The sequence below is a fragment of the Strigops habroptila genome, chromosome 4 (genome assembly GCF_004027225.2).
Source record: "Strigops habroptila isolate Jane chromosome 4, bStrHab1.2.pri, whole genome shotgun sequence".
Lineage (NCBI taxonomy): Eukaryota > Metazoa > Chordata > Aves > Psittaciformes > Psittacidae > Strigops > Strigops habroptila.
Window position 1 is genome coordinate 54,609,162 of NC_046358.1, and position 27,493 is coordinate 54,636,654.

The window sequence follows — 27,493 nt, forward strand, 5'->3', positions numbered from 1 at the left end:
CTTTCGAAAATTCTGACCAGACATGTAGTCACCTTTAGTCTGTCTATTTCACATCATTCCTACTCTCAGATTTTGCTTTGCATTTTCTTTTCCCAGGCCGCTGAGAAATAAATAAATAAACGAAATAAATATAATCAAGATTTCATTTCGATCTTATCTAATAGAATATTTTGAGAGCTTACACTAAATACAAAAATTTCTTACAGGCAAAAGACTGTTTTAAGGAGATTTCATGCCATCCTTCCATACTGGAATCATTTGTCATACTACTTATTTGACAGAATGATACAACCACAATTGTTTCAAGTTGCTGAAGACAGGGGAAGCAGTATCTCAGTGTTTATGAAGCCTACCTTTAGAACTTTGGGCCTTTCTTCTCATTTCTCTCAGCACTTGTCTGGTAGACACTTGGCATTGATAGGTACAGAAATTTCTAGAGCCATTGATCTCAAAGGATTTTAGCCGCCTTCTAGCAGAAATCCAAATTACTTCCCTAAAATTCTGCTATATTTCAACACAAATTTTCCTTCAAACAGAGGCTATATGACTCTGCCAGCACTGGTTTTATTATCACAGAGATGGGCAAAAAGGGAGAACATGTAAACAGTTTTCTGGCAGTACAAAGGGGCTAAGTAGGGCAAAGAAGATAAAGCAGGAAGAAAAAGAAAGAGATTATATGACAAACCAGAGAAATCAACAGAAGTAAACAGCAAGTAGACTGAATCTTAATCTGTCCCACAGTATTCTCACAGCCAGCTAAATCACTGGCACCATGCAGCAAAACAGAACCATGGGTGCAGGTCTGAAGGCAACAGACAAGCCCAATGCCCTGCAGTCTGGCCAGTCCCGCATTGATGAGAAACTCTCAAGTGCTTGTTTGTGGCTAAGGAATAAAAGCAATTCATTTGGTAAGGTAAACTGCTAAATTCAGGAATTTCACCCAGGGCAGGAAATACAAACATTTGCAAAATAAAACTGACGCAGAAGCAGCATTTCACTTTAGCATAACAGCCTTGCTCTCTTCTCAGCATGTAGGCTGTTGTTCGCCAGACATGGCACACTGCAGGAATGACTATCACCCACGTAACTGCTCCCATTATGTCTACTTATTGAATCATGTTAAAAATAACAACAAGATAAAAAACTATCTACCTGCTCTTTAAATTGTTACGTGGCTATTTGACATACATGTGTGTGGACGTAAAGCAAACATCACAGATGGGAAGAAGATTAGGTTTATAAATCAATTTGTGCTATCACAAAACTGGAAATTCCCTATCTTTCCCATTAACATCTGAACTGAAAATTTCTCAGTAGGAGAAATGCCCAGTCTACCTCCAGGAATCTAGAATATGTATATTCTTTCCTACCTCGCCAAAGGCTTGAGAAACTGCCAGTTCACAGCCATCAATACTTTCCACAGGGGTCTTTTTCTGACTTCAGGGTTCTTACAAGCAACTGTCAGGCTACCAGAAGACTTCAATCTCAGCATTGCACTCTCATTTTACTTATATGTTAGGGGTTGCTTTTTTTTTTTTCCTATTCTTTTAGATTTCATTTATTTCCCTTATTTAATAAACATTAATCAGGGAAACTGGTTAGAAATAAAAGAACACTAGATAAATTTTATCTCATCTGGACATAGCAAAATGGAGCATTACATAATATAGATGAAGATTTGCGGATAACAGACTGAGCAGGGAATGTTTTCATCACGTGTATGTGATGATGTCATCACATGCAGAACTTGCATGGCTCTATCTGCTCATCTTCATGTGATAAGGTCTCTGGTGGCACAAGACTTAAGCTTCAGCCTTAGGAGCAACTAGCTCTGCATCGCCTTGTCAGATCAAGGTTGTCACCCACTCCTTTCAGAAGGGTGTCCTTTGAAAATTCAAGATATACATATAAGATGCATATTTCCTTACCAAAAAAAAAAAACCAAAACACCAACCCAAACCCAAAACCACATAAATAGGAGAGAGAGGGAGGAAAGGGTATAGAGGCAATGTTTTTAGCTGGTATCTTGACCACTCAGTTGTAACTAAGGACAGCAGTGCAGGGACTAGTAGAACTAATAAGACAGTTTCTGTTGTATGAAGTTAGAGTTTCTCTGATTTATTGATACCTGCATGACAAATTTAAGCTTCCTGACAACACTGTGCTTCCTTCTTTACGTTTTGTGCATGCCAGGGATCTGGGACTGTATGCTGAAAACAAATGCTTTACTAGGGTAGCAGAGATTCATGCTAAGAGCATGGTATAAACGATGCCAGTATAACTAGCTTTATTTTACAGTGTCCATCAGAGATATACTTGTTTCTCAGAAAATAATCCTCCTTTCTCTTTTTCTCCTTCATTTGCATCTGCCTGGATCTGGAGGGTGAGAGCCCCTCTTAGCATTCACGCAAGCAGCAACCATGTAAGAAAACCGCACACAACAGGTTTATTACGGACGAGTTTATTACTAAGTAATGCAGCTATTACATGCTAACTGACATCCTGCTGTATAATAGTGTATATTTTGATCTGTGTGCTTGGCATGAGTCAGAGGGTATGGCTGCAAAGATGGGCATGGAAGCTTAGCATAGAAACTGCAGAACCAAAGCCATTAAGATACAGCTCTCCTAATACTGAAGAAAGAGCTCCTCCTGAAGGCAAAATTCGGGGACCTGTGGTTCTAAGTTATCTGAACTTTCCATGTGTTTGCACTGTACATACGAAGATATTGGTAAGAACTCTGCCCATACCATTTTTTTCTCTCCTAAACAGCTTGATTTCTGTGCAGATTTCTCCATGATGACATTTTCACCCATTTATTTCTATTTCAGGCCTAATCCAAAGCCTGAATTGGATACTGAAGTAGTCACTTCATCACCAAAGGCCACCAGGTCGGCCAGGCAAGACTTGCCCTTGGTGAAGTCAACTTATTGGGGAACATTTCATGCACCTTCTTTGTGAGAGCAAAGTGACAAAGATGAGCTCTTATAAAAACTGGAAAGACTTACCAGAAAGACTCCTACTGTCTTAATTCCACCTGATGGTCCCATAGGGATTCCTTCTGCAAAACATCATCTCAGGTGAAGTTCCTTGTGAGATCAAACTTTTACTTGAAGTCTACAAGCTAGTGGAATTCAATAAAACCAGCTATGCACAAGGCCCAAGAGACAATCTTCAGGCCTCCAGATTACTTCCAAATTACAGAATAACACTAACTACGCAGCTCAAGTTTCCATCTTAGGTTTATATCAGCCCTGATTAATCTGTAGGTTTTACCTACCTATCAAAGCACAATCTGGAGAGGAAAGCCTGATATTCTAAGACATGCAGCAAAGCATCTCTGAAAATGCAGACTGATTTTGCCGATCAGTGTGCCCTGATCCATACAAAAGCTTGCTTATTCATTCCCAGGAACTGCGAATGAATAAACTGAAAGCCCTCTGAAAAGGAAAAGCTCTAGACAGTACTGGCAAGGGAAGGAACAGCCAGTGAAAGAGCCATTGTCTGGGAACTTAATGATAGGCAAGAGACGTAAGATACAGATCATATATGAGCAATGCTGTTAGATGTTTAGTTTTTTCAAAAACAGGATTATCATCTTAAACACGTGAGATTGTTTTTCCAACAGCTCTTTAAATGTTTTCAAAGATGCTTTATAAACCATGAAAGTTTTAGTATAAATCAGGCAGAGCGCCAAATCTAAGTTGTTTCCTGCAAACAACCTAAGCAAAAAACCCCATTATACTGATGCACAAACATCACCTACCATGACTTATTGTTTAACCTTCACTTTTTTTGAGGAATACAGGGATACTTATACATATCATGGATGAGCTTCAGCTGAGCCACATGGCAGCTTTTAGCTCAATACAAATGTGAGGTAAGAAAAAAATTATACAATTAACTTCCTTTGGTTTTGTTAGGAGCACAGGCAGGATACTTTACCTGAGTAATTCAATACTTCTAGTCCTGACTTCAAAAACGTATCACAAGCAAAGGATACTGAGTTTCAGCTAGTCAACTAGCTTACAGTGAGTTTGATTTCCTTTGTTGCTTTTTTACAAGTAGCTATGGAGAAACACTCAGCTTCAGTAAGAGCTAGCATTTGGCCCATGTGACAGAGTCAGAATATACCAATACCAATAGAAAAACCCTGAGATAGCTTTGTGTTTATGGTAACGCAGTTTGGGAGGGAAAATTAAACTGCTAGTAACTCACTTGAACCAAGGAAATCTACTGGTGGAAAGTTTAACAGTGGACAGGGCTAGAACTGGTCAAAGCTGTTTTCATAAAAAAGTTTTGTGAATATACTTTTTCCCTGTTTTGTAAGGTGTTTTCTCACTTTGTTGCAGTGATAGGTACTGGAAAGGAAGTAAGAGAAAAGAGGTTTTGAATCATGTATTTTGGCCATAATTTTAGCAAACATTGGGTGAAAAGAAACAAAAACCACAAGCAACTGTACATGTATTAAATGAGATTTTGCAAAATACAAATTTGTGAGTTTCCCTCTCAGTAACAACATCCAGAGCTTGCGCATTTTGGGAGCACTGCTGGGACCAGATTTGCAAGGGTTCCTTACTACCTGCAGCTAGAAAAGTTTTCCAGCTTACACCTGCACTGAACGCTGTGTCACAGATCCATGCCTGTGTCACAGCAGGCTTTTACAGCCTCACTGCCTAAGCACGTGTGAACATTGGTAAGTCCTGTGATGCAAGAGGCTTCCTAACCCCATGTTGAACCCAAGAAAGGGTAGTAACACCAATGGGAATACAAGAATTATAAAAGTAGTTTTGGAAAAGAGCCAACATCTAAGTTGAGCATAAGATGAGGCTTATATATTTTGCTAGTTTGAACTACTATAAAAAACAAATGCAAGGAAGAGGTCAAGCTGAGAAGCTAAATCAGAATGTAGATTTTCTTGTAAAGAGAAACAATTTTCTGCAGTGCTCTCAGGCCCCAACTTGTCACCCCAACAGATGACCAATATTCATAACCAGATCAAAGTAAGCCAATCACTTCATCTAGCAGCCTCCATCTTGTTATCCTCAAGTACGATTGAGATCACCTCATTTATGGATGAGTTAAAAAACTACAGCAGATCTATAAGCTATCTGTTTCAACTGGCATACCCTAAAGAAATATAAAAGAAAGAAAAGAAATATAAATCACCTGGCACCAGGAGAATGATTTTTTTATTTTTGAGGGCTTTGGTCATTCAGTATTTCTGTAATACAGTTTTATATTAGTGAGGAATTCTGTAGCTGCAATTAGATGAATGAAGCAAGGATTTTCTCCTTTTGCTTTTTAGAAATGTGAATCTGTGAGAGCTCAGTGTTTCAAAATTAAATGTGTGTAAAAATTTTGAAAGTCAATGTTATGCAAGCAAGAATAGATAGACAAGAAGCCATATAGAGCACTAGAAAGCTCCAAGTGTCATAGTTAATTCAAGCAGGAAAATAAAAGCGGCAGAAGCCTTAGAAAGGAAAATAATGCCAGTACTGAATTTTCAGGTTCCTAAGACATTTAAACCCCCGTTGTTTAACCAAATCTATGTAGGTATGCTTTTCGTCCTGCAAAAAAGGAAATCAGTGGGGCTTTAGGCAAGCTTGAAGGTCAACCAAACAAGAGATGGAGACCGAGCAGTAAACTCTTTGGACTTTTCTAATGAGTCACAAAAATCATAAGCAATACTGAGTCATGAAGTCTGCAGCAGGATGGGTCAGTTGGAATAGCATATCTAATTTCAGCAGAGATTTTGTGAGGGAAGAGCTATCTCATATGTCTGTCTCAATAGGTATTTTCACCCATCTCTCCTCACACTTTCCTGTGGCTACAGCTATGCTCTTTAATGTGTACAACATAAGCACATTCTGCATGCATGTTTACATATGGATACAAATGCAGATATGCGATGCAACAGTTTCCTGCTGAGAAGAAATGAATTCTGAAAGCCGCTCATCTGATAAGTCTTTCTCTAAGGCCATGTCTTTTCTGTTTCTTTTCTGTCTCTATCAGGGAATAACAAGAGGAATATTTGAGGTTCAAAATAGCTCTCTCCCTGCACTCTTTTTAAATGCTTCAATTGATTCTCATTAATCTCTGCCTTTAGTTTAGGAGCTGAGTAAGCTTCTTCTTTCATCTTAAAATTAAATTTGCTTGATAGATTATTATTATTATTATTAGGTAGGGAAAACCCACCTGTCATTTGATGTGTTGGCTTCTGTTCCTTCAGACGTCATTCATGGATCATTTGCTGCCCTGATCATTATCATTGCTTTAAGCAATATTTTAAATCATTACAAAAAAGTCATCATCTGGTGATTTCCAAATTATTTTTCATTTATCAAATTCTCTTAACATCCTGACTTCTGAAACATAAATTAAGAGCTATTTGGAGTGCTTTAAATAAAATACTTAGTGAAACATAAAATCAATAGATAGCCTAAAATACCAACATGACTGACTACAAAAACCATGTGTAAATTATATGGGAGCCAAACAAGTGCAGAGTGGTAACCTGGCACCTGCTCAAATTTTCAAAATTAAGTTGGAGGGAATGGCAGCCTACAAACACTGCTCCAATTTGGTCTTGCACATTGAAGCACACACCTCACTAACCTGGCATAGTTTGAGGACATTCCTTTTCAGCTTTCAAAATCTATTTCAGTGAAACTTATTATTTTAAAACAAGAATTAAAAAAAACCAATCTGGAGAGTCTCTCTCTTCTGCACCTCAGCTAAAATGAAAGAAGTGTATGAAAAGACAGAGCTGAGGGATAGATGAGAAGTTGTTCCTCCTACAGTGACTGCATCACATAGGGGAACCAAATGCCAAAGTACCCCTAATACTATCAGCTCTCTGCATGAACATTGCTCTGCAGCCATGAATGAAAAATACAATGGAGCAGTGGCAAGATTTACTCTCAGCACATCTCTGATAATATCTGAATGCCTCTGCAATGCCTCCTCCTGATCGGGTCTTACTGAAACAAGCGCTACACCACAACCACACCCAAAAAATCCAAACAAACAAAAAACCAAACAACTAAACCACTCCCCCCCACCAAAAAAAAAAAAAAACAAGAATAAAACCCAACCAACCAAACAAAAACCCAGAACAAAACAAAAAAGCCCCCAAACCCACAGAACAAATAAAACAGGGCTGCTTTGGTTGTTACAAAAGTTTCGCATGTGGACATGTTATCACAGATCCAATGCTTAGGCAATATGCCACTTTAAGCACAGGACAAAGGGAAGCAAAGCCTAAACCTGTGGGTGACAAAGAAGGACTGACACTGAAGGCAAAAGACTTAAAATGTTCATAGTCGCGTCAGAAGACAGTTTGTACTTTTGTTAGCCATTTATAGATAGACTTAGTATGTCAAATCATAGCCTGCCTCTTGAATCTCTATTGAAAAGACAAGGTTTATCAAAAAGGTCTCATACCTATTTGATCTGACTGAAAGTTTTTCCCAAGCATACGTTCAGTGATCACCAAATGAATATTCACTCTGTGAAATTTATTATAGCCTGAATCCTGTCATGAACAGATCAGATATGCATCTCTTTTGACATTTTTAATAGGTAGTGGTTCTCTTGCTTAAGGGTAAGTACACGTGTATAAGTTTGCAGAGTCTGGGCCAGGGCTCATATCTAGATGAGGATCTACTGATAAACAGCAGAATCTGTGTCCTCCAAAGGCAGCTACTCACCAACTCCTTTGCTAAGTCTCACATTGTCCTATGTTACGAGTATTATAAAAATGTTTATCTCTAGTGCTACACTTGCTGGCTCCTTTCTCTCTCTTCTAAAAATCTATAAAATGATTAAAATTAAACAAGGTTTGTACGGAGAGGTAATATCTATTATTACAGCAATTGATACATATCTCCTTAGACCATCAGGGCTACAACAACACAACCACTATGATTTAATTAGTCATTTAACAGAATTGGAATAATGGCAGTGACCTCAGCCAAAACATTTTGTGTATACTTTGATCTAGCAATGTCCCATAATCCTGCACTAACATGTCTGCCTTTATTCAATTCCATGTCTCTCGATTAAGTCCATCAAAATAAACCATGCTTTTCTCTTTGCATGGTAAAATAGGTACTACCATAAGGCAAACAAATTTTAATTTGCTTTGTAACTGACAGGAGGTTTTCAACAGACCAAATGATACAGCAGAGATTATCCATCATTGGGTTTGGTTGTTTGGGTTTTTTTACTTGTTTATTTGGGGTTTTTTGTTTCTTTGTTGGTTTAAGGTTATTTTTCCTGTTGTTTTCTTTCGGGGGGGGAGCTGGGGGTGGGGAAGAAGGAAGAACTTGAAGGGGGTCAGGTGGGCTTTGTTTTTTGTTTGGGGGTTTTAAACATGTTTTCACACGGGTTTTCAGTATTTCATGGATATTTCCATGACTTCCAAAGCATTTTGCCCTAGAACTGTGGCCTGCCACACCTGATTATGGTCAGATTCTGCAATGACCTAAGAAGTCTTGCTACACTTGCCTGGGATTATGCTGAAAGAAGTTGCATTTACTGATACGTAGCAGTGTAATCAGAAGGTAAAACTTGAAACATCACCTAATATACATGAAGCCAGCAGTTGAGGAAGGACAATTCCTGCACTCTCAGATATGATTTAATGAATCTTGCAGGGGCTTTGACAGGAATGTAATTTGCAAAACCCAGCACATTTTTCACTGCCAATTAATTAAACAGCCTCACTGAGAAGAAGTGTCCAGTAAATTAAAGAGCTGCAAGCCTAGAACTTCACATTATCTAATTGTACCACAAACACACCTCCGAAAGAGATTTGCCTGGTTATCAAAAAGGCTATGTGAAAAGCAGCATTCTAAAAGTGTTGTTCCCCACTCTATTCCCTTGCCTCCTTGTACATCTTCATTCTTCTGTGACCTATGCAATTACTCAATGACAAGTGAGAGACAGTTCCCAGCTCTAGCTATCAATGACACCGAGTTTCAGTGTGTTCTGCACTGCATGTCTAAAGTTGCCTGAATTAGTCTTTAAAAGGTTATCCTCCCCTCTCAAAATCCAGACCAAAAGAAATATCTTTATCCATTCCTGCTTACTGTTCCTAACTTCACAAGTGTGATTTCAAAGCGTGGGTACAAATGGCCATGGAAGATGAGTCAAAACAATGTTCTCTGATGGAAAAAGGTGTATTATGCAAACCAGAGGAGTTGACTCTCCAGCCAAAGGGCTGTAAAAGGAACACATCACTTGAACTCTTTCCATGTAAATCATCTCCTATGCTCTTATAGCACATAAGCCAGTGTTCTGTGCTTTTAAGCATGCAGAAATAGTTTCCAGTCTCTTCCCAACCATTTGGGAAGCTTCACACTTTTCCTGTAAACAAGCACTACTTCAAGAAACAAACAAGGAGGACAATCCTCTTCACAAAACAGTGTTGAGAACGTTTGCCAACATGACCCACGAAGAACTTGGAATGAGTAACTTTACACGTCAACTGGTTTTGTGGGAGATAAGGGCCCCTTAACAACTTGTCACCTTCTATGGTACGAAGTTATTTCATCATGTAACAGGTACTATGAAAATAAACCCCCTCATTATTGTGGAGCATTTACATGCTGTGACAATGAAATCCATGGACCACCAGCTAACTTTTGTGTCCAGATTTTAGATGTGGTGACTCTCGTACAAGGTCATTCAAGCTCTCATAATCAAAGCCTTCTCCATAATTCTCACCTCTGTGTCGTACTACAGCTATACGAACCTTAGTGGTTTTAATAGCTGTGGTTTAAGGCAAAACACAGACTTCATCTGCAACAAAACTCCAAAGTGGTTAGGGCTCAGTGAAGCTACCTATAAGCTGTAGTTGCAGGTTCTGTAACAAACATTCTACTTAATTCTCACCCAAATCTTGTTTTTCAGATAAATCATTGACAGACTATATCTCTGCCATGCAGAAGTTATTATTGTGTATAAGATAATGGCTGTTAAAAATCAGACTGTGTTCACCATGAACAATAGATTTAAGGTCACTCATGTTTAAGAAGTCTTCATGAAATTCATAGTTTCCCAACCACAAATATTGTAAACTTTTAACCTGCTTCCTCCTTTCTCCAGATGCTTTTTCTGGAGTTAAGTAATTTGATATAAAATGCCTTAAATGAAGGATTCAAAGCAATTTCTAATCTCTACCTAGGCAATTTTGCTTAAAGCACAGCGATAAAAGCTGTGTCATTTGTTAAAAAGGTTTTATTAATGAAAGTAACAACTACTGTCACCAGTCTCTCCAGAATATCTTCTCTTAATGAGTTGATTCCAGGTGTCTTGCTTTCTGAAGTAGTTTAAATAGTGTATGTAAACATACGCTCCACAGCATTAATATTTAGGCAGCTGCTAGAATGACTATTTGTTTAAATCATTATGGTTTTGTGGCAGTTGAGCCTTAATCTAGGTCCCAGCTGAGCTGCAGCTTTTTAATGTAATAATATTACACATGCACAGTGAAAATTGCAGTGCATTGCACTATCTTTGCTATTGATTTCTGAACTAATTCTGCACTTCTTTTATTGCAGCAAGAAGCTTGCTTCAGTGAAAATCACGCAACTGAACTTCAGTGTAGGGCAAAAATTGGAAAGCCATGGCTTCTAGCACCAGTCAATAAAAAGCATTGTATGGACTAATGACTAACCTATAGCAGAGAAACTGCCACAGTCTTTAATGTCAGCATACGTACAAGAGACCCTTTGTTCAGAGAGTTCTGCAAAACAAGGACCCCTCAGGAAGGGAAAGGGCTGAAGAACTCCTTTAGGCAAAAAATGTGCTAAAGTTGTACAACTGCATTCAAATACAAACCCCTTTTCTAGGCAAGGTTGCTTCATATTGAAGACAATGTCTGTTAGATTGAGTGTCTTTACAATAAAAGTGGTATATGAAGTACAATTATTCCTAATGTAATTTGCAGGATGTACATTATCAGACCATCAAGATCTCTTTTTTAAATTTAATTTTATTTTTCACCTTAAGTTTCATGAAATACACGTTAACTTCTTCCAGCTCTGTGCCTTCAACAGTCCTTCCTACATGGGAAATATTGAGGTGAATTAAGTTTTCAAAGTGCACTCTTGAAGGTTCAGATATTCTTTGTTATAGAAACCTCAACAAAAGTCTATGCTAAGAACCAGTCTCCTACATCATTGTATTTCTGTCCTAAACCTCAGGCTTGAATACAAAAACAGGCCTGTATGTGCAGCAGTAACATTGTTCTTCAGTTTTCCAGTGATGCTAACCTCCCCCAAACTCCTTGCAGTTCTGGTTTTAGTGATCTTGGCTATTTTCCTGTATTATCTATTACCTGTATGATATTGTCTCTGCACAAACTCTGGAATGCCTAGAAAAAGAATAACCATCCTTTATGATGCAATGAGCTTTCTCCTAAAAAACTTTACATGCTCAACTGCCACAAAACACAGATAACAAAGCTCTCTTGGGAGCAAGGACAGGCAGCTACAGTAATAATACAAAGGAGGAAAATTCTGATTGTTTTCCCAGGGTCTCTCCACTCCTCTCTGAAGTGGGGCTGGTCAGGCAGCTGAAAACAAAACCAATGATTTCAAACCTCCAGGTGTCACAGTGGATTATGAAGTTAAAGTATACCAAACTACTAGACATCTATAAGCAGCTTGAAGCGCCAAAATTACCACTTGTGGAGCACAGCTTACGTAGCACAACATTTATTTACACACAGACCTCAGTCATGAAATAAGCCTGTTTCTTCACTATCTTTCTACTTTAATTGCATGATTTGTTACTGCTGAGTTCCTGGAGCTCTGCAGTTCAGGCTCCTTTCAAGAGCCAGTAAAGCACCTGCAAGTGAAGTAACAGCTATTCTAAAACTGGCATTTTAACCAATGGATTTTGCATTGTTGTGTATACAGCCAACTAGGTTCACCTAAAAGTGTGAAAGCTAGTCATTGCAACAACTATTTGCTCATTGTAATTACAGCAAAGATCAGCTTGTTGATGAAAAAGTAACAATGGCTATTTTCAAGTGTGCTGGGAAGGGAGTAGTGCAGGCACATATTTAAAGATGTGTGGCTGGGAAGAATAAGAATTAGTTTTTAAAAAATTGAGAAAAATATTTTTGCTTAAATAGGCAATTTTTTACATCTTTAGAAATGAGCACTCAATTTTTGTTTCCTTCATTAGTAAATGAGAACAGTATCTCCACAGTGCAATCCAAAAAATTCGCCAGAACAAATGGTTTAAGCTCAGTATAACATCAGTCGCACTAAATTTGCACTAATTATAAAGAAAGTCTAATGTTCAACTGTCTCAAAAACCCAAGAAAAATGTTAAAGTACTTTCTACTTGGATTGTCTCTTGTGAATTACTGGCTTCCTTGTTTTCTTTCTAAATAACCATCTACATTAACATAGATATTCTTGTTACCTTCTTGCATTGCTACTGAATTAGGAAGATCAAAGAGCATTGGATAAATAAACAGTATTCCTGACATCTTTAGTAATTAAGTGCTGCAATTACTGTAGAAAAAATTTCACCCCCTTTTAGTTCACCTTCCAGACAAATGTTCCATTAGAAAGAAGAGCTCTTGCTGCTTTCTTTTAAGTGGTCTTTTAAACACTAATCATTGTGAAATCTAATTGAAAAAGGGGGGGGGGGGAGGGTGTTTTTGTTGTGTCTTTTTTTTTTTTTTTTTTTATCTTGGATTGCCTAATCTGAATTGTTTGGAGGCCAAGCTTTATTTCTGCCATAAAACATCAAGTTCAAATTGCACTCATGTTTTAATGCACTAGGTGGCATAATGATATTCACATTAGAGCAAATTAAATGCTTCACCACCACCCAGGACTTAGTTGGATAACAGAAGCTGCCCTCTCTGCCAGACAAGAGGTTCTATAGTAATTTCTGTAATGATAGGAATGTTAATATTGTTAACCCTCTTTTTTGTTCTTTGCGAAAGTCCTTCAAATTTTGAAAGGGAAAAATTGTTCTTATATAAAGATGACAATATAAAAAAGAAAAAAAAAAAAAAAGAGTACTTGTGACATCAAAATACTGGTTGTCTGTTCCATGCACTTTCCATAGTTTCCCTGTGGTCAGAATATCTTGTTGCTTCTAAATAGAAGTACAAGAAGAGTGAAAAGGCTACAGAGAATAGTAAAACTTTCTCGTTTACTATCCTTCCTCAGCTCTGTAAACTGGCAAACCTGGAATGTCACCAGCTGAAAGATTATTTAGAGATGACATAGCATCATACTGACCTGTGTTGTTTAACTTCCATTAGCATTTGGAGGGACATTAACCTCCGTGCAGGGAAAATTTGTTTCTTTTGATATATGAAATATCCCGTTCTCCCCCATCAGAGACCCAGGCATGTACTGGACCCATGGAACATATGGATCCTCAGCAACACAATTTTAGGCAAAGAGGTTGGCAAAGTAATAACCAAATACTCCCATCAAACTTGCCTGTTCTGTTCAAGTGAGTAGGATTAACATCCCACCCCTCATGTTGCAAACCTAGGTTTTGCCAAGATGTGATTTAAGAATTGAAGGTCCAGCTGAACTGAACTGAACTACTGAAAGCGGTGGTAGGGATTTCAGTTAAAAATCCTTTAAATGCTACTCCAATCCTGATTGTGACAAAGTTTACCTTGAGCAATTTTACTTGTGACCAACATTAAAGTAAATCAATTACATATGAGCTTGACAGTTATCACTTTTTCTATGACTCCTATTTTGTCAGCTTTGATATGGGCCACATTAAATGCATGTTGACGCTGCCAGGAATTGGACCAGGTGAGTTGAATCAATCTTTTCCATTTCTAACTATTAATTCCACTATTATAATGGACATAATGAAATATCCTTTTAGACTGATTCTGATGTCAGTCTGAACCAGCATTATGTCAAAAAAAATTTAAGTCATCTTCATTTACTGTAAGCTCAGAGACTTGCTTTTTGCTGCAGATGTTGTGTCACAGTTTGCTTGAATTCTGGGCAGTAAATTACAAGATACTTCAATGTAAAGTGGCAGTGAAATCATTTATCATTAACTTGAAGAGGCCATTATTCAGCTGTAGAAGATGACCGTTTTATGAATACAAAGGATGAGATCATGATTTAGTGACCAAAAGTGTTCATTTTCCAAAACACAGCAATATGTGGTGAAAGTGAGAAAGGAATGGGGCCTAAGAAGATGATATAATTTTATGTGGATAATACTTCGATGTTTGCTGTCCCGGTTAAAATTAGCTTTTCTGAGACTTGCTGCTAATTAGCAGACATTTTTCTATTGGCTAACTGCTGTAGCCATCCCAGCGTTTTCTGTGCAATTACAACTCTCACAAGTCACTGCAATTCCACAAGCAGGTGCCCTACCTGAGCATCAGAAAAGGATTTAAAGAGATATAAAGCTTTCTATCTTTAAAGGTTTATTTAAAACATTGGAGTTTCTCAAAAAAACCCCAAAAAAACACCAAAACAGAAAAAAACACTTTGGCATAGTCACTAACATGTTTATCTGTTTTATGAAGATTATCCCTACTCAAAAAGCTTATTTGTGCAAGCAACTGATTAGGATAATGTCATTGCTGCAACTAATTTTGTAAAGACTGAAGATGTGTTCAGCACAGAAAAACTGAGCAGAGTGTGGAACAAAGTATCAAACACCACCAAGCTATCAATTCCTAGAAGAGATTAAAGACAGGACTTCTCTGTTTTATGATGCAGTCAGCAAAGAATTCCAAAGTGCCTACCTTTTCCAGCTGGTGCATCCCTTCCTCTACACAGCAAATGGATGCCAATGTTCTCAATGTCTGGGGATAAAGGCACCTGAAACAATCCTGGCGACAAATCTTAAAGAGAGCATCTACACCTCCTTCCTGCAGGGGTGAAAAAAAAAAAAAAAAAAAAAAAGGGAAAAAGTTAGGAAAGCAGCACTGAACATTTCTCTAGTATTAAAACAAGATGGGGACGGGGAGCAGATTCCCTTAGTAATTTATCCAAATTAGCTCTCATTACAGCACCAACAAAGAGAATGTTAAGCTCACACGGAGAACTCAAGTTGATTAATGCTTATACACTAAGCGATGAAAAAGTAATATAGCCTCAGTGGGAGGTGTTTAAGGGATTGACTTTTACCAATTACAAGCACAGTTCGAATTAAACTTGACATTCATGCAAAAATTACAAAGAATTATCAATAGGCAGCTATTGAAATGACACTTAAGTGATAGTACAACCATATGCTATTAGTTTAAACCAGATTTTTGTTAGCATATATTTCGCATTCTATGACATTTCTGAACAGCATACAATATTTGCTTAATGATAAAATATGAAAGAGAAGATCATATGGTTGAAGAGCTACTGAAAATAAGGTCAAAATAGGTGTTCCTATATAACATTATACAGTTACAATCTATATCTTCACCCTCTAATACATAATATTTGCATTCCTAAACTTTTTTCTTTAAATATGACAATCATGACAAAGACTTGAGTATATATACATCCATGAAGTAGCTATCCTTAATCATTTCCAACACGGGTTGTAAACATGTATGTTAGCAAAGTTCATAATAAATGGAAAGGTATCATTACATACAGACAATATAAGCACTTCATGTGGTGTTTGATTGGTTTTTTTATTGTTCTTCATTTCAGAATGTTATGCCACCAGGTAGTCTACAGATGCCTTATAGTATGTAAGAGCAGACATAACGAAGAGGAAAGAATTTAAAAAATTAATGATAGAGGAAAGATCTCAGACTAAAGTATTAGGCTGACAGTAGTATATTAAAAAGTTGAAATCATGGACCAAGTGTAATATATACCCTTCTTTTTAAGCCTGTTTCAGTAGCTTTTATAAAAATATATTTCAGATTCACAGAAATAATCTATTTCTTTTCACCCATTTGTGTTATTTTAAAACTCAACAGGACATACCAATATAAAACCTCTGGACTCCAATTTAGACTCCACTCGCTTTTCAGATTTCTACTACATTTTTGTGCTGGAATACAGTGGAGAATAATAGAGTAAGCACAGTTATCTGTTCAGTTTAACAAAAAGTTATGCCAATTTATAAGAAAATTAGAATTAGACAAAATTAATACCTCAATACATTTTTAAGATAGAATTTTTATATTAGGTCTTTGCACATGCATATGCACTTTTATGACAGTGAAGTAGTAGGCTTACTGAGATTTGCTCAGAGTAGAATTTATTTCTGGAATTGTAAGAAGTGCACGTGTATCTCTATACTGTTATATATAGCCTACCACAGAAAGACATTTCTCAGCCTTTAAAATAAAAAAGGCAGCACAGTAACAAAAAAAGTTTTTTGTTTTTTCTTTCCACAAAAAATATTGATGTTTCACCCAAGCAGTAATTAAATTATCTATGAAAAATACAGAAAATCTGCTATTACAGTGTTGTCCCCAAATCTAAGGTAACTGGAGATTTTATTTATTTATCCTCAGTTTGAAAGTCCCCACAGATTGATGGAAGCAGAGATTATCCAATACTTTGCTTTGGTCATAATAAGCAGAAGTTCATGGACAACACTAGTAAAGCTCAAGCGATGTCGGCACATTTGCTTCAAGTTTTCTGCATGACAAATAATGCTCTGCTTTTGCCTCTGATGGGCAGGAAATGATTTATTACTGAGTTTGTCAGGAGAAGATCTAAACTATTTTGTGCCCTATGTGCCATTACCAAGCTGTAAAATACTGATCATGAGCAAAGAACCTAGAGAGCTAAGTGAAATACGGAATATGCAGAAAATACCGAGTCTGATTCTATGGCTTGTCAAAAACACTCCCCTTACTGGGATCTCTTGCATTCCTCAGGACTTATTCACCTTTTTCATGATTTGTCCCCTGTATTTTCTGCAATGCTGACAAAATTATTCCTTCTGACAGGGCTACACAAATTGGGCAAGTGGGTAAACGGTACCAATCACACAAAGAAACATAAGAGCACTGAGCTTTGCTTGCTTTGGAGATTAACTTGCTCTTTTCCAAAAGCACTCAAGATGTCTAAGCATGCTTTTCTTTATCTTTTGCAGAATTTTTGGCATTTCCAGGTTTTGACTAAATGACAGATTTACAGCTCTTGCTGTAATTCAAGTTCCATCTGGGACAGGGTCAACATGCTCTGTGAAGCAGTATCTGAAAGAGAGGTGGGAGAAAAGGCATCCAACTCTAAACCATAATATTTTGCAGTTTAAATCTGAAATGATTCAAAGTACAGTGAATTGTCATCAAGCCTTTCCTCATGATGGAGGACAATATTTATAATTAGCTTGAAAGATGATCTCCAAAGAAATCTTTATAGTAAATATTTTTTAGAAAAGGAAGTGACATAAAAGAATGCTAAAATATATTAGAAGCTTCTCATAAGAAGTGATCTCCTGCACATCCATATGCAACTCGAATAGTCAAACATTCTCCAAAGAAGGGTGTGATAAGCAGGCATGGCTATCTTCATTATCTTTATTTTTGCCTCTTTTAGGAGGCTATTATTGTAGCATCCAGTTCAATATTAGACTCTAATTATCATCTGCGAAATGGATTTCTTTACAAAGATTTTTTTTCTTTATGACTCTGTGTCCCAGCATTTATTTATTGTAACTCTGGAACTGATTTTTACTGTCTCTTCTGGTTGTTACAGAGAAATCAATTTAGAACCAGTCTACATCAAGTAATGCTAATTTTCAACAATTGTTCAAATCTACTAAAAATTTATGATTTCTGATTTTTAATATCTCCTTATGCTCTCAGAACATGAAGGTAGGTTTTTAACAACCAAGACTAACTTATAAATATTTAATATAAAAGATCCTAGGATCAAAACCTAATAGATACAATGTAATAAAAAAGACTTTTGTGAATAAATCCCTAAAATGCTACCTGAGAAAATGATACAGCAACTTAGTCACATTGTCCGATGCATAAGTACGTGTCATAAGACTTTACAGAGAAGTAGTTTAGCAGTATTTGGTTCCAAGGGTAGGAAACTGAACTGCAGACAGAAACCTAAAACTTTTCCCCAGTAGTTGTAACAAATGCTCTACTTGGTTCTTTCTTTTCTCATTTTCTCTTTTTGCTTTTAAAATTATCTAAACTGGTGGGGTTTTCATTATGCTGCCACCAATGTAGTTGCTTGTAGACAAACGCTACAGATTTGGGTTCAAAACTCACAGCATCACATTGGTTATTCTATTAGCTCAGAATTCACCTTTTTTATTAGTATTATTATTTAGGCTTTCTCCCTTCATTTCTTAACTCACCATTGCTATTACTCATTTGTGTTAGAGAACTTGGTCTTCATAGTTCTGACAGCTCGTGAGAACGACTAGCTGACTGCCAGGGTGAGTCAGCAACATGACTCTCACAGAAAAAAAAAAAAAAAAAAAAAAAAGGAAAAAAGAGAATGCCTCCAGGTGAAACAAAATTATAGATTACACTTCGGCATAGGGGAAGCATTTTAAAGCCTTTTTAAATTTTGTTAAGGTATTGGCAGGGAAGGACGGGGGGAGAGAGAATACTGAAACCCTTACCAAAAAGTAAAGTGAGAAACCAGTTCCTACAATATTGTAGCTTTACAATATTATCATGGTTCATTGTTTGCATGTCTGAGATTTTTTTGTGCGCTTTTTGTGTGGTTTATAACATGGGACAGGAAAAAGCTAACAACATAGATCCACAAGATCACATATTGTCAAAGACATCATTGTAGGACTTCAAGGTTATGTGGACAGATTTGTTGAGTTTTGCATCTACCATAAATGAATATTCTGCTTCTCTGGCTATATTTTACCAAAGATAAAATGACAGCTCTGAAGGGAACTTCTGTACCTGTGGGAGGTTTTGAGATCTTTGCAAAACTTGAACGTATTCTCACACTCTTAAGGAGTGGGGCAGTTCCAGATTTCTCCCCTTCCATCACTCTGTACTTTCATTGTCATAGCTGATTACCCTAGTGACTGAATTTAAAATTCTGTTCTGTTAAAAGTCCTCAGCCACCTTGGTCACTGATGCAGGTAACTGGGGCAATACAGAGGATGAAAGATGACGATGAGTTGGGACAACTGTATTTCACAGAGGAAACAGACAGAGGACAGGTGGTGCAATCAGCACTGTAATTTGGCAACCAAACACCACTTAGGGTTCTTTGCCTAAGGGGATGCATTTCATCTCTTGTAAATCTGCCACACATCCAGGTTTTAGTAGTAAATCAATTTAGCGATTTATGGAAGGTCAGACCTCACTTCTGCTAAATGAAACTGTTACAGAATTCACACAATGATAAAAAGCACAAGACCAATTTTCCTCAACTTGTTAGTTCTGCACATTTTAGCATTGTTTTTAAATACCACTGAGTGGAGCTCAAATACCAATTTAGAAAAAATTAAACCTCTCGTTGTCACCAGGATCCACTACACATTTCTGAATCTACCTCATTCACAGCCTTCAGAACAGAGTGGTACCTTTTACAGTGCAAATATTCATCTAAAGACAGAAGTAAAATTCATTAAATGCAGCTGTTCAAGCTCATCTCTGAGCAGGACAGGGGATTGGCACACTATTCCACAAGCAGACATTTGGGAAAGGAGGCTTTCTTCTTTCTATATACACTGCAGTAGTGATTATCCTGTCCTCAACCTCACGTAATGCCCTGCCTTTCTCACTTTTTCAAGATCCAACTGTCCCCAAAGGTGCAAACACCGCAGGGATTGCCAGTATCATTGATCTTGGCATGAATGATTCGTGTATACCAAAAGTTAGAATCAACTACTCCGTAAACGAGAACACACACACTGCTGGAAGTAACTGTAATGACATCTCTCTGTAAAAGAAAACTAATGGATACAAAGTATTTCTAAAATTACATGTTTAATAATATCTCTAACCTCCTCTGTACACACAGCTGAAGAGGACTTGCTCTTTCTCTATGTAATCAGCCATATGCATGGCCAATTGTAAAGTTTATCTCCACTTACATGGCTGGTATTTAAAAAGTACTATCAGGAAGACAAAAAAGTGCCCAAAGATGCCGAAAGGTGTGGTAATACCTCAGGCTGCACAAAGACAACCACAGTTGACTCAATGTCCAGAAGCATGTTGAAGCTTACCATCCTGCTGCAGTTGCTTACGCAGGCATTGAGCTTTATTAAAGATTTGGGGAGTTGCAGCCCTTCTATTGTTTTAATCTAATAGGATAATTATGGTAATAAACTCGGCAGAGTAAAATTTGAAAAAGCAGCAAAGGAAGAAAAAAAAAAGTTTTTCAGAGTAAATTTTGTTCTTTTACTTGGCTAATTTGTCTCCTGAAATACATAATTTCATCTCGCACTGTAAATTACAAAACTCACAACCACTACTGTGTTAAGTAGAAGAACTCACTTGTATTACTAGTTTACTTTTGATTAGTCCGTATATCCCCTTACCTTAGCTATGATACGGCACAGATGAGCACCTTCTTGAGTAAGGCTGAATAAACTACTAATCGCCGACTCGGTGATGCACATACTATCTGACAATTCTATTTGTCTCAGCAGGTTCTGTGTGACAGAAGATAATAAACATGACTTACTTCTAATGAAAACAATTAGTGTTATATTTAAAGGTAAGATATAACAGAAAGTCTAGTTCATTTAATCTGTATCATCTTGCTTCTCACCCAGAGAAAGGAAAAAGAAAAAAACCCAAACCCCATGGGCAGGAGTCAGACTGATAACACTGTAATGCATTTTAGCATTGCATTTGAATAGATGTAACCAAGAATAGTGATATTTAAAAATAAATATGAGTAGAGTAAGAAAACAGGGGTGTGTGTGAGAACATTCAATAAAGAACTCTTCAGCTACTTAAGTAAATTATTACTGGGTATGTCCTAGGATTGAACTAAAATTTTCAGAAGGCAATGGATTCTCTTAGTGTAGAAGCTGGTATCACAAGGTGACACAGGAATTCCACCTTATTTATAAGGAATATTGCTATATCCTTTCTAACACTACTTTCTAAGGCTCTGGGTTCATTACTATTCTCACTCTACACAGAAAATGTCATTGACAAATACAGGGAAATCTCAGGGGAATACAGTTTATTTCTCCAATGTATGAAATATGTTAAATATTTTTATATTTGTAAATAGTTATCTTGCTTTTGTATGTGTGCCATTGCAACTTCACAGAAAAGCACAGCTGTCAAGAATATGAAGCTTGTTGGATTTTTCTGAGAGGACATGCAATCATTAGAAGAAGAATACATAATATTTACTAGGAGGAAGAAGGTAAACATTTTTGTTTAATACAATTTTGAAAGAAGTGCAAGGAAGTGTCCTGCATTTTACACTTTTATACAAAATTCAATTACCTTCCCTTTTAGAGGCTGTATTCTTCCAACTTTAGCATTAGAAAAATGTTCAGAAAAATGTTCCATAAAAGACATAACTTATCAATTCACATGTTGATATGAACTTTTCCTGAATAAAATCCTGACATATTGACTAAGAAAACAATGTTCTTGAGTACAAAATTTAAGATGAGAGTTCTGGCCTCTTATGCAGGCACCTAGTCTGTTCCAGCGCAGCAAACTACTCCCAGACACATGCTTGTTGGTGTGTGGGCACACAGCCTGACTGAATGGCTCAGAAAACTGTTCTTCAAAATGTTTTCATTGATGACCTCTAACTTAAGCCTTCTGCCACACAAATACACACAAGATGATGCAGAGTAATTCCAGGTGTACCAGTAGGTGCTGAAGTGCTCAAAGATAGAAATATTAGCAACGAAGAACTGCTTTTCAGATTAAGACGACTAAACATCAAAACAACCACTGATATGGAATATGCAGAATTCTATATACACTTCAACTCATATGTGGCATTTCATGTAGTTCTCATAAATCCTAACCAACAGCACTAGCAAGTAGCTTGTTAGTTTGACTGTAATTCTGCAAGTGCATGCTGGAGGTTCTCACCTTTTAGTAATAACCTTTTAACACTACAAGGGGTGTTTTAAAGAACCACAACATTTTGCTGTCTTAATACATCAAGGTATGTTAGAATTTAAGCAATACCATGCATTAACTTTAGTTTAACATCACAGTGAATATTATTTAACTATTTCCTCTTCACTAAGACTCTTATTTCCTCTTTTTCTACAGGGACAACATAAAATTTCAGCTTAACATCAGCTCTAAAATATGGAGAAATTAATTAAGCATAATTACTTTGGGGGGTTTATTTGAGGAAGATTAGAGGATGCAATGGGATTTCTAATGAAATCTCAGGAAAGAAACCAGTGTAAGACTGTAGATTGGTTAGACTTGCAAGTTACTACTATTTCAAGAATGGTCAAATGGACAGCATTTCATGCATTTGTAGTCTCAGACTAATTACTCAGCATATTTACATACTTATATCAACACCAGAAACTATACATCATGACTGCAATGATACAGCACTGTTTCCAGAAGTTTACACACAAAACCTGTACACAACACTTAGGCTCTAGGAAGTAGTGATATAAGGCATGCACTAGTTAAAATGTATGCTGTGAAAGTATACTTGCTATGTGTACATCTACTGAGAAGTTAAGCTTTTAATGAGAATCAGTGAGAGCAGGAGATAATTTTTTCAAGGTTTCTATAAAAAAGCAGTGTTTGTATGGAAAGAAGAGAAAACGTGTTCAAAGTTCTTATTAACAAGACATTGTCCAGAAATTAGATGCCTTGCATTGAAGGTGACACATCAGGAAAAATAAGCAACAATGAGCCACAAGATCATTTTGTTTGGGATTTGAGGTTATTGGAGAATCTGAGAATGCAAACACCTAAATTTCTTTGCAAGATATTTGTATTACTGATAAGTTTGCTGAAAATTGAGAGCTATAATTCTGATCCTGGTCTTAATGGATGCTTTCCTCTCAAAGATGCAACAATTAATTTTTTTTTTACTGAAAGCTAACCTGTGCCTCATGTGTTAAAACCAGTTCTATCAACTGGCCAAAACACTGAGCAACAGCAGTGAGCGTTTCATTAACACAAGACTTGATGGACTTCAGTATCTGTTCATCTTCAGTTTGTATGCACCTGAAAAGAAAGAGAAAGGAAATGAAGGCAAAAAGATGCAACAGACAACTATTGTTTTATCAAGCTGAGCTCTGTGTTAATAATCAGGATATAATGCGAATTCAACTGTTCATGAGGACACTGTCTTTGTATCATTATACCAGCCTTCAATCAAAGCTTTGTCTACAAATAGCAAGTATACCAAAGACAACAGTGGACATGGATGAATAAGTTTGGGATCACAATTTACATTACAGACTGCAGGCCAAATTTTGCTGCAGATGCTGTGTGTTTATACTGGTGTAATTCTGCTATTTTCCACCTATTCTAATAGTTACAGCCACTCTATGATACCTGCATTTCAACTGCAGCTGTATATATCCATTTTTCATGATGGAAGAAGTGCTTTCAATAATTTTAATTTCTTTACTTCTTTGCCATAGTTTAACATAGCAGGACAAGGACCCAAAATGGATGTGTTTCCAGATAAGCAAAGTTCATTTAAATATAAACAGCATACTCAAAAGTCAAATTTGGCCTTCTATGCAGAAAGATTACATACAGCAGCTTTACAGTGTTAGTATAACTATCCTGAAACCAGTGATATTTGGCTGTAACCAAATGAGATAAAGATGGAAAACTTTATACAATTCAAATGAAGTAACTTGTACTTCCTCACAGAGATGCATTCATTTGAATTGTCAAAACATATTCCACCCAGGCATGTCACTTGTAATGGAAGATACAGTTTGATCAGTAGCTCCACCTACACAGTAGATTCCTTTTTAAGCTTTATCTGTCTTTCACTCACCTATATCAACTTTTTGTCAAACAGACAAGGAGGGAAAGGGCTGATATGGGGCAAACACTACGAGATCAGAGCTCTCATTAGATCAGTGTGTCTCAGTACATAAAAGTAAAGTCTGATCTGTGTGGGTTTGGCAAAAAGTAGTAAAGCTCAAGAAATGTTCTTTCCTGGTAATTAAATGGTATCTTTCCCCCTGATAATCCCACAAGCAGAATGACTTGCACAGTGTTTAAAGTAAATCAAAAAGGACTGAACTGTGCTGGAGGAAACAGGGTAATTTATGTTAGGCAGAGGAAATATCATGAGAAGAATTATAAAGAGATTCTTATTTTCCAGTCTCAGCATTCTGGAATGCACAGAGCTGAGTAAACCTACAACCCCAATTTAAAGGAGCTTGTATGTATTTCAGTTTGATTTACTAATACATGCATATGTGCATACAGGAACATGCAGTATGACAGTCTTGCAACAGAAGTTTTTACACCAGCTGAAATCTTCTCTCCACAGAACTTCAATGGAACTTTGTCACTGGTATCATTAGAGCCAGACATTCTCCATTGATGTCTAAAAGCCCTGAAAAAATGCACTTGCATGCCGCTTTGTGTCTATGCCAGATTCTTTGTGCAACAACAGATCCCATCTTTCATTAGGATGCAGTTTAGATAAAAGCAACTCACTTCACCAACCAAAGGCTACCATTTAGAAAGCCTTTCACAGCTGCAGGGGTCTACTTCAAACATTTGAGGGTGTTAGTGGATTTGTACTTCTCATTAGAAATCCTACAACATAACAAAAAAATGAATATTTGAACTAGAAAGTTTAAGTTACCTTTCTGTGAATGCTGTAAATTCTGAGCACTTGTCTAATAAAAGTTTTTCAAACTGCAGGGAGAGAAAGACAAAGTGATTTTAAAGCAATATCCATACACACAATTGCTTTTTAAATAAATAATGCTTGTTTATGATAGTTAGGTGAAAACCCTCCAGGAATATATTTCATATATAGACATCCATTTTCTACTTTTCTGAATAAAACAAATAGAGATAAAACTGAAAAAAAAAAAAAAAAAAGAAAAGAAAGAGTAGTATTTTCTACATAGTAAACGCAAAGGAACTCACAGATGGGGTGTCTAATTTCTTTAGTCCAGTAGTCATCAAAACCAAAACTTTTTTCAACATTATTAACATTCAGAATCAGGCCTATAGGATCCAAAATGAGTTAAGAGTGCTTCCATTGCTGAAAAGGGATTAGAAAGTCTTAAATAAGGGACCACTATTGGTATGAAAGGATTTCTTGCAGATTAAAGTAAATTTTACTTATCATTAAAAAAAAACCAAACAAAAAAACACCAAACCAAAACCAAAGAAACAAAAAAACCCAACCCAAACAGGACAAGCATGACATCAGGTAAGGCATCCTACCTGGTGCATTTCTTCTGAAGAATTCCTGGTGAACGTATTGTATTCATTTATCATTGAACGCACATGGCAGTTGACTCTCACTGTCATGCTATGGACTCTTTGCCACCTATTTTTCTCCAGCTTTTGAGAAATCCTGGTCAGCTCTGTGCTTATGATCCAAGCTCTTTTTAATAACAGCTGCAAGTTATCACATGTACTATATTGTGAGGAAAGCATAAGTTCATTTTGTTCATTCTTCTCAGTGCTGATGGGCTTGGACTGGAGAATACACATACATTCGCAGTCTGTCATCAACTTCAAATCTTCCATCCATCGCTGAACGGAGTCCACCTGAATTAAGTGCATGCTAGAAGGCAGAGAAAGAGAAGGAAGAACAAGGTAAAACAAAACAACCTTAAAATAACTACCAGCAATACCATAAAGTTGCATCCACCTACCAGGTTGCAATTGATTGACAAAAGGCAGCTAACTGAGCAAACAATTTGCTTGTTGTAACACAGCAACATACTTAGTTTTCTATGCCAAACACAGGTTTTGATTTTCTAATCACCCTTACATCACATACTCTGCTATAAAATGATTTGTGAAAATCAGTAGAGATTAGAGATAAGTAAACAGAAGTTTAGACTACACTTTTGGGGGAAATGTTTCTTGTACATTCAGAGTTTAATATGATGATGAGTGAGGAAAGCTATAGGTGTGCTTGATTGTTATGTATGGGACTGTGCTGTCAGCTTTTTCTATACTTTGTCTATTATGCACAACAGAGAAAGTTTTATTGCAGCATCTCTCCAGAGCCCTTCCACCCACACTGACACAGCCAAACCAAGACAGTGAATGCTACAGTCAGCAGCAATATCTGTTTCTGCTTTATGATAATCCCTTAAACCTCAGTTGCATTTTACTTTCTGACCTAGTCCTTTACCTTCCTCCTTATTTCTCACTGCTCTCTGAACAATTTGCGCATCTGACTTCCAAAACATATATTTTGCTCTGCAGCAAATATGATGCAAACCAGTGAGGCTGAAAAACTCCTTGATGAGTATATTCTGACACAGGGGCAATGGGCTTGCATTTTGCACCCTCCGGATAATAAAAAGTGGTACTCAAGAGCAGCTGTACTGAGCTGTTCTGAGCTCACCTTTGTGAGTGATCCCAAGTTCCTCAGAGCCTTGAGGTAGAGTTGCCTGAATTTTTTTCTTATAGTGAGGTGCCCAGATCCTAATAAAAAAAATCAACTTCTCACCCCAACTATACACACATACAGAGTCAGGTTTTATTAGACATGACTAGTGTTATCAACATTGTATCTAACGGTACATAAACGTCAGGTATAGGACCCTAGGTCAGACAGAGCAAAGCTTACACAACTGTATTTATCCTTACCTAGCTTGTCTTTACAGACATACTATGGTTTTCACTTTAATTTAGCTCGGGGAATTCCCTAGTGGCAGCACCCTGATCGCTTTCACTCTCTGGAAATTTGCGCCCTCTAAAGCCTGCCTGGCCCACTGCTGCCTCCTGCAGTCTCTCAGACCATCTGCACAAAATGCAGGCTCCCAGTCTTGTATTTTGACCCTCTCCTACCACGCCTATGGCTGGACCTCTGTTTCCTTTTGGAGGAGGGAACTCCCCAAGGAAGGAGCATCACCTCTGCCAAGGAGTCCCATCTGACCCTTGCTTCCAAACCAACGACAGAAGAGACACTGTCTATTGTCTCCAGAAACCATGCATCCTTTTTTTTTTTTTTTTTTTCCAGATTTAACAGTAAGCCCAGATATTTTCAGTTTACATTTCCACTTCCAAATCCTCACAGGAGACCAGTTCCTCTGGTAAATAAATGCATATAAAAAAAACAATTTTAGCGTAAATAGTAGATATAAGTATATACATAAATATGTATATAAATCTAAGGGACAGTTACATAGATCTAAGGGGAAAAGACAAGTTATCGTTAAAAAGCCATCATGTATATTCCAATTCCTTAAATTTTCTTTAACTTCATGCAAAAGCTTAAAGTATTCTCAACGATTGTTGTTGAAATTAACCAAGTTTGCAATAGTAATAACTGACTTTATCAATATCTGTCCACCACTAGGCTCATTATATCCCCTCTCAATGCAACATCATCCATGGTAATAAAGCAAAGCAGGATGCCAAGAGTTC

The 27,493-nt window shown here is 37.0% G+C and overlaps 1 protein-coding gene across 1 annotated transcript in view; it reads right to left on the reverse strand.

Moving 5' to 3' along the window:
- Positions 1-27,493, reverse strand: part of INSC (INSC spindle orientation adaptor protein) — a 92,606-nt gene that overhangs the window by 35,833 nt on the left and 29,280 nt on the right. Inside the window, exons 2-5 of the mRNA XM_030482890.1 lie at positions 25,328-25,673; positions 24,735-24,787; positions 22,996-23,119; positions 20,473-20,586 (exon numbers count right to left, since the gene is read on the reverse strand). Coding sequence (XP_030338750.1) covers positions 20,473-20,586; positions 22,996-23,119; positions 24,735-24,787; positions 25,328-25,672 — 636 coding nt within the window. The 5' untranslated portion in view covers position 25,673. The remainder of the gene's footprint in view (positions 1-20,472; positions 20,587-22,995; positions 23,120-24,734; positions 24,788-25,327; positions 25,674-27,493) is intronic.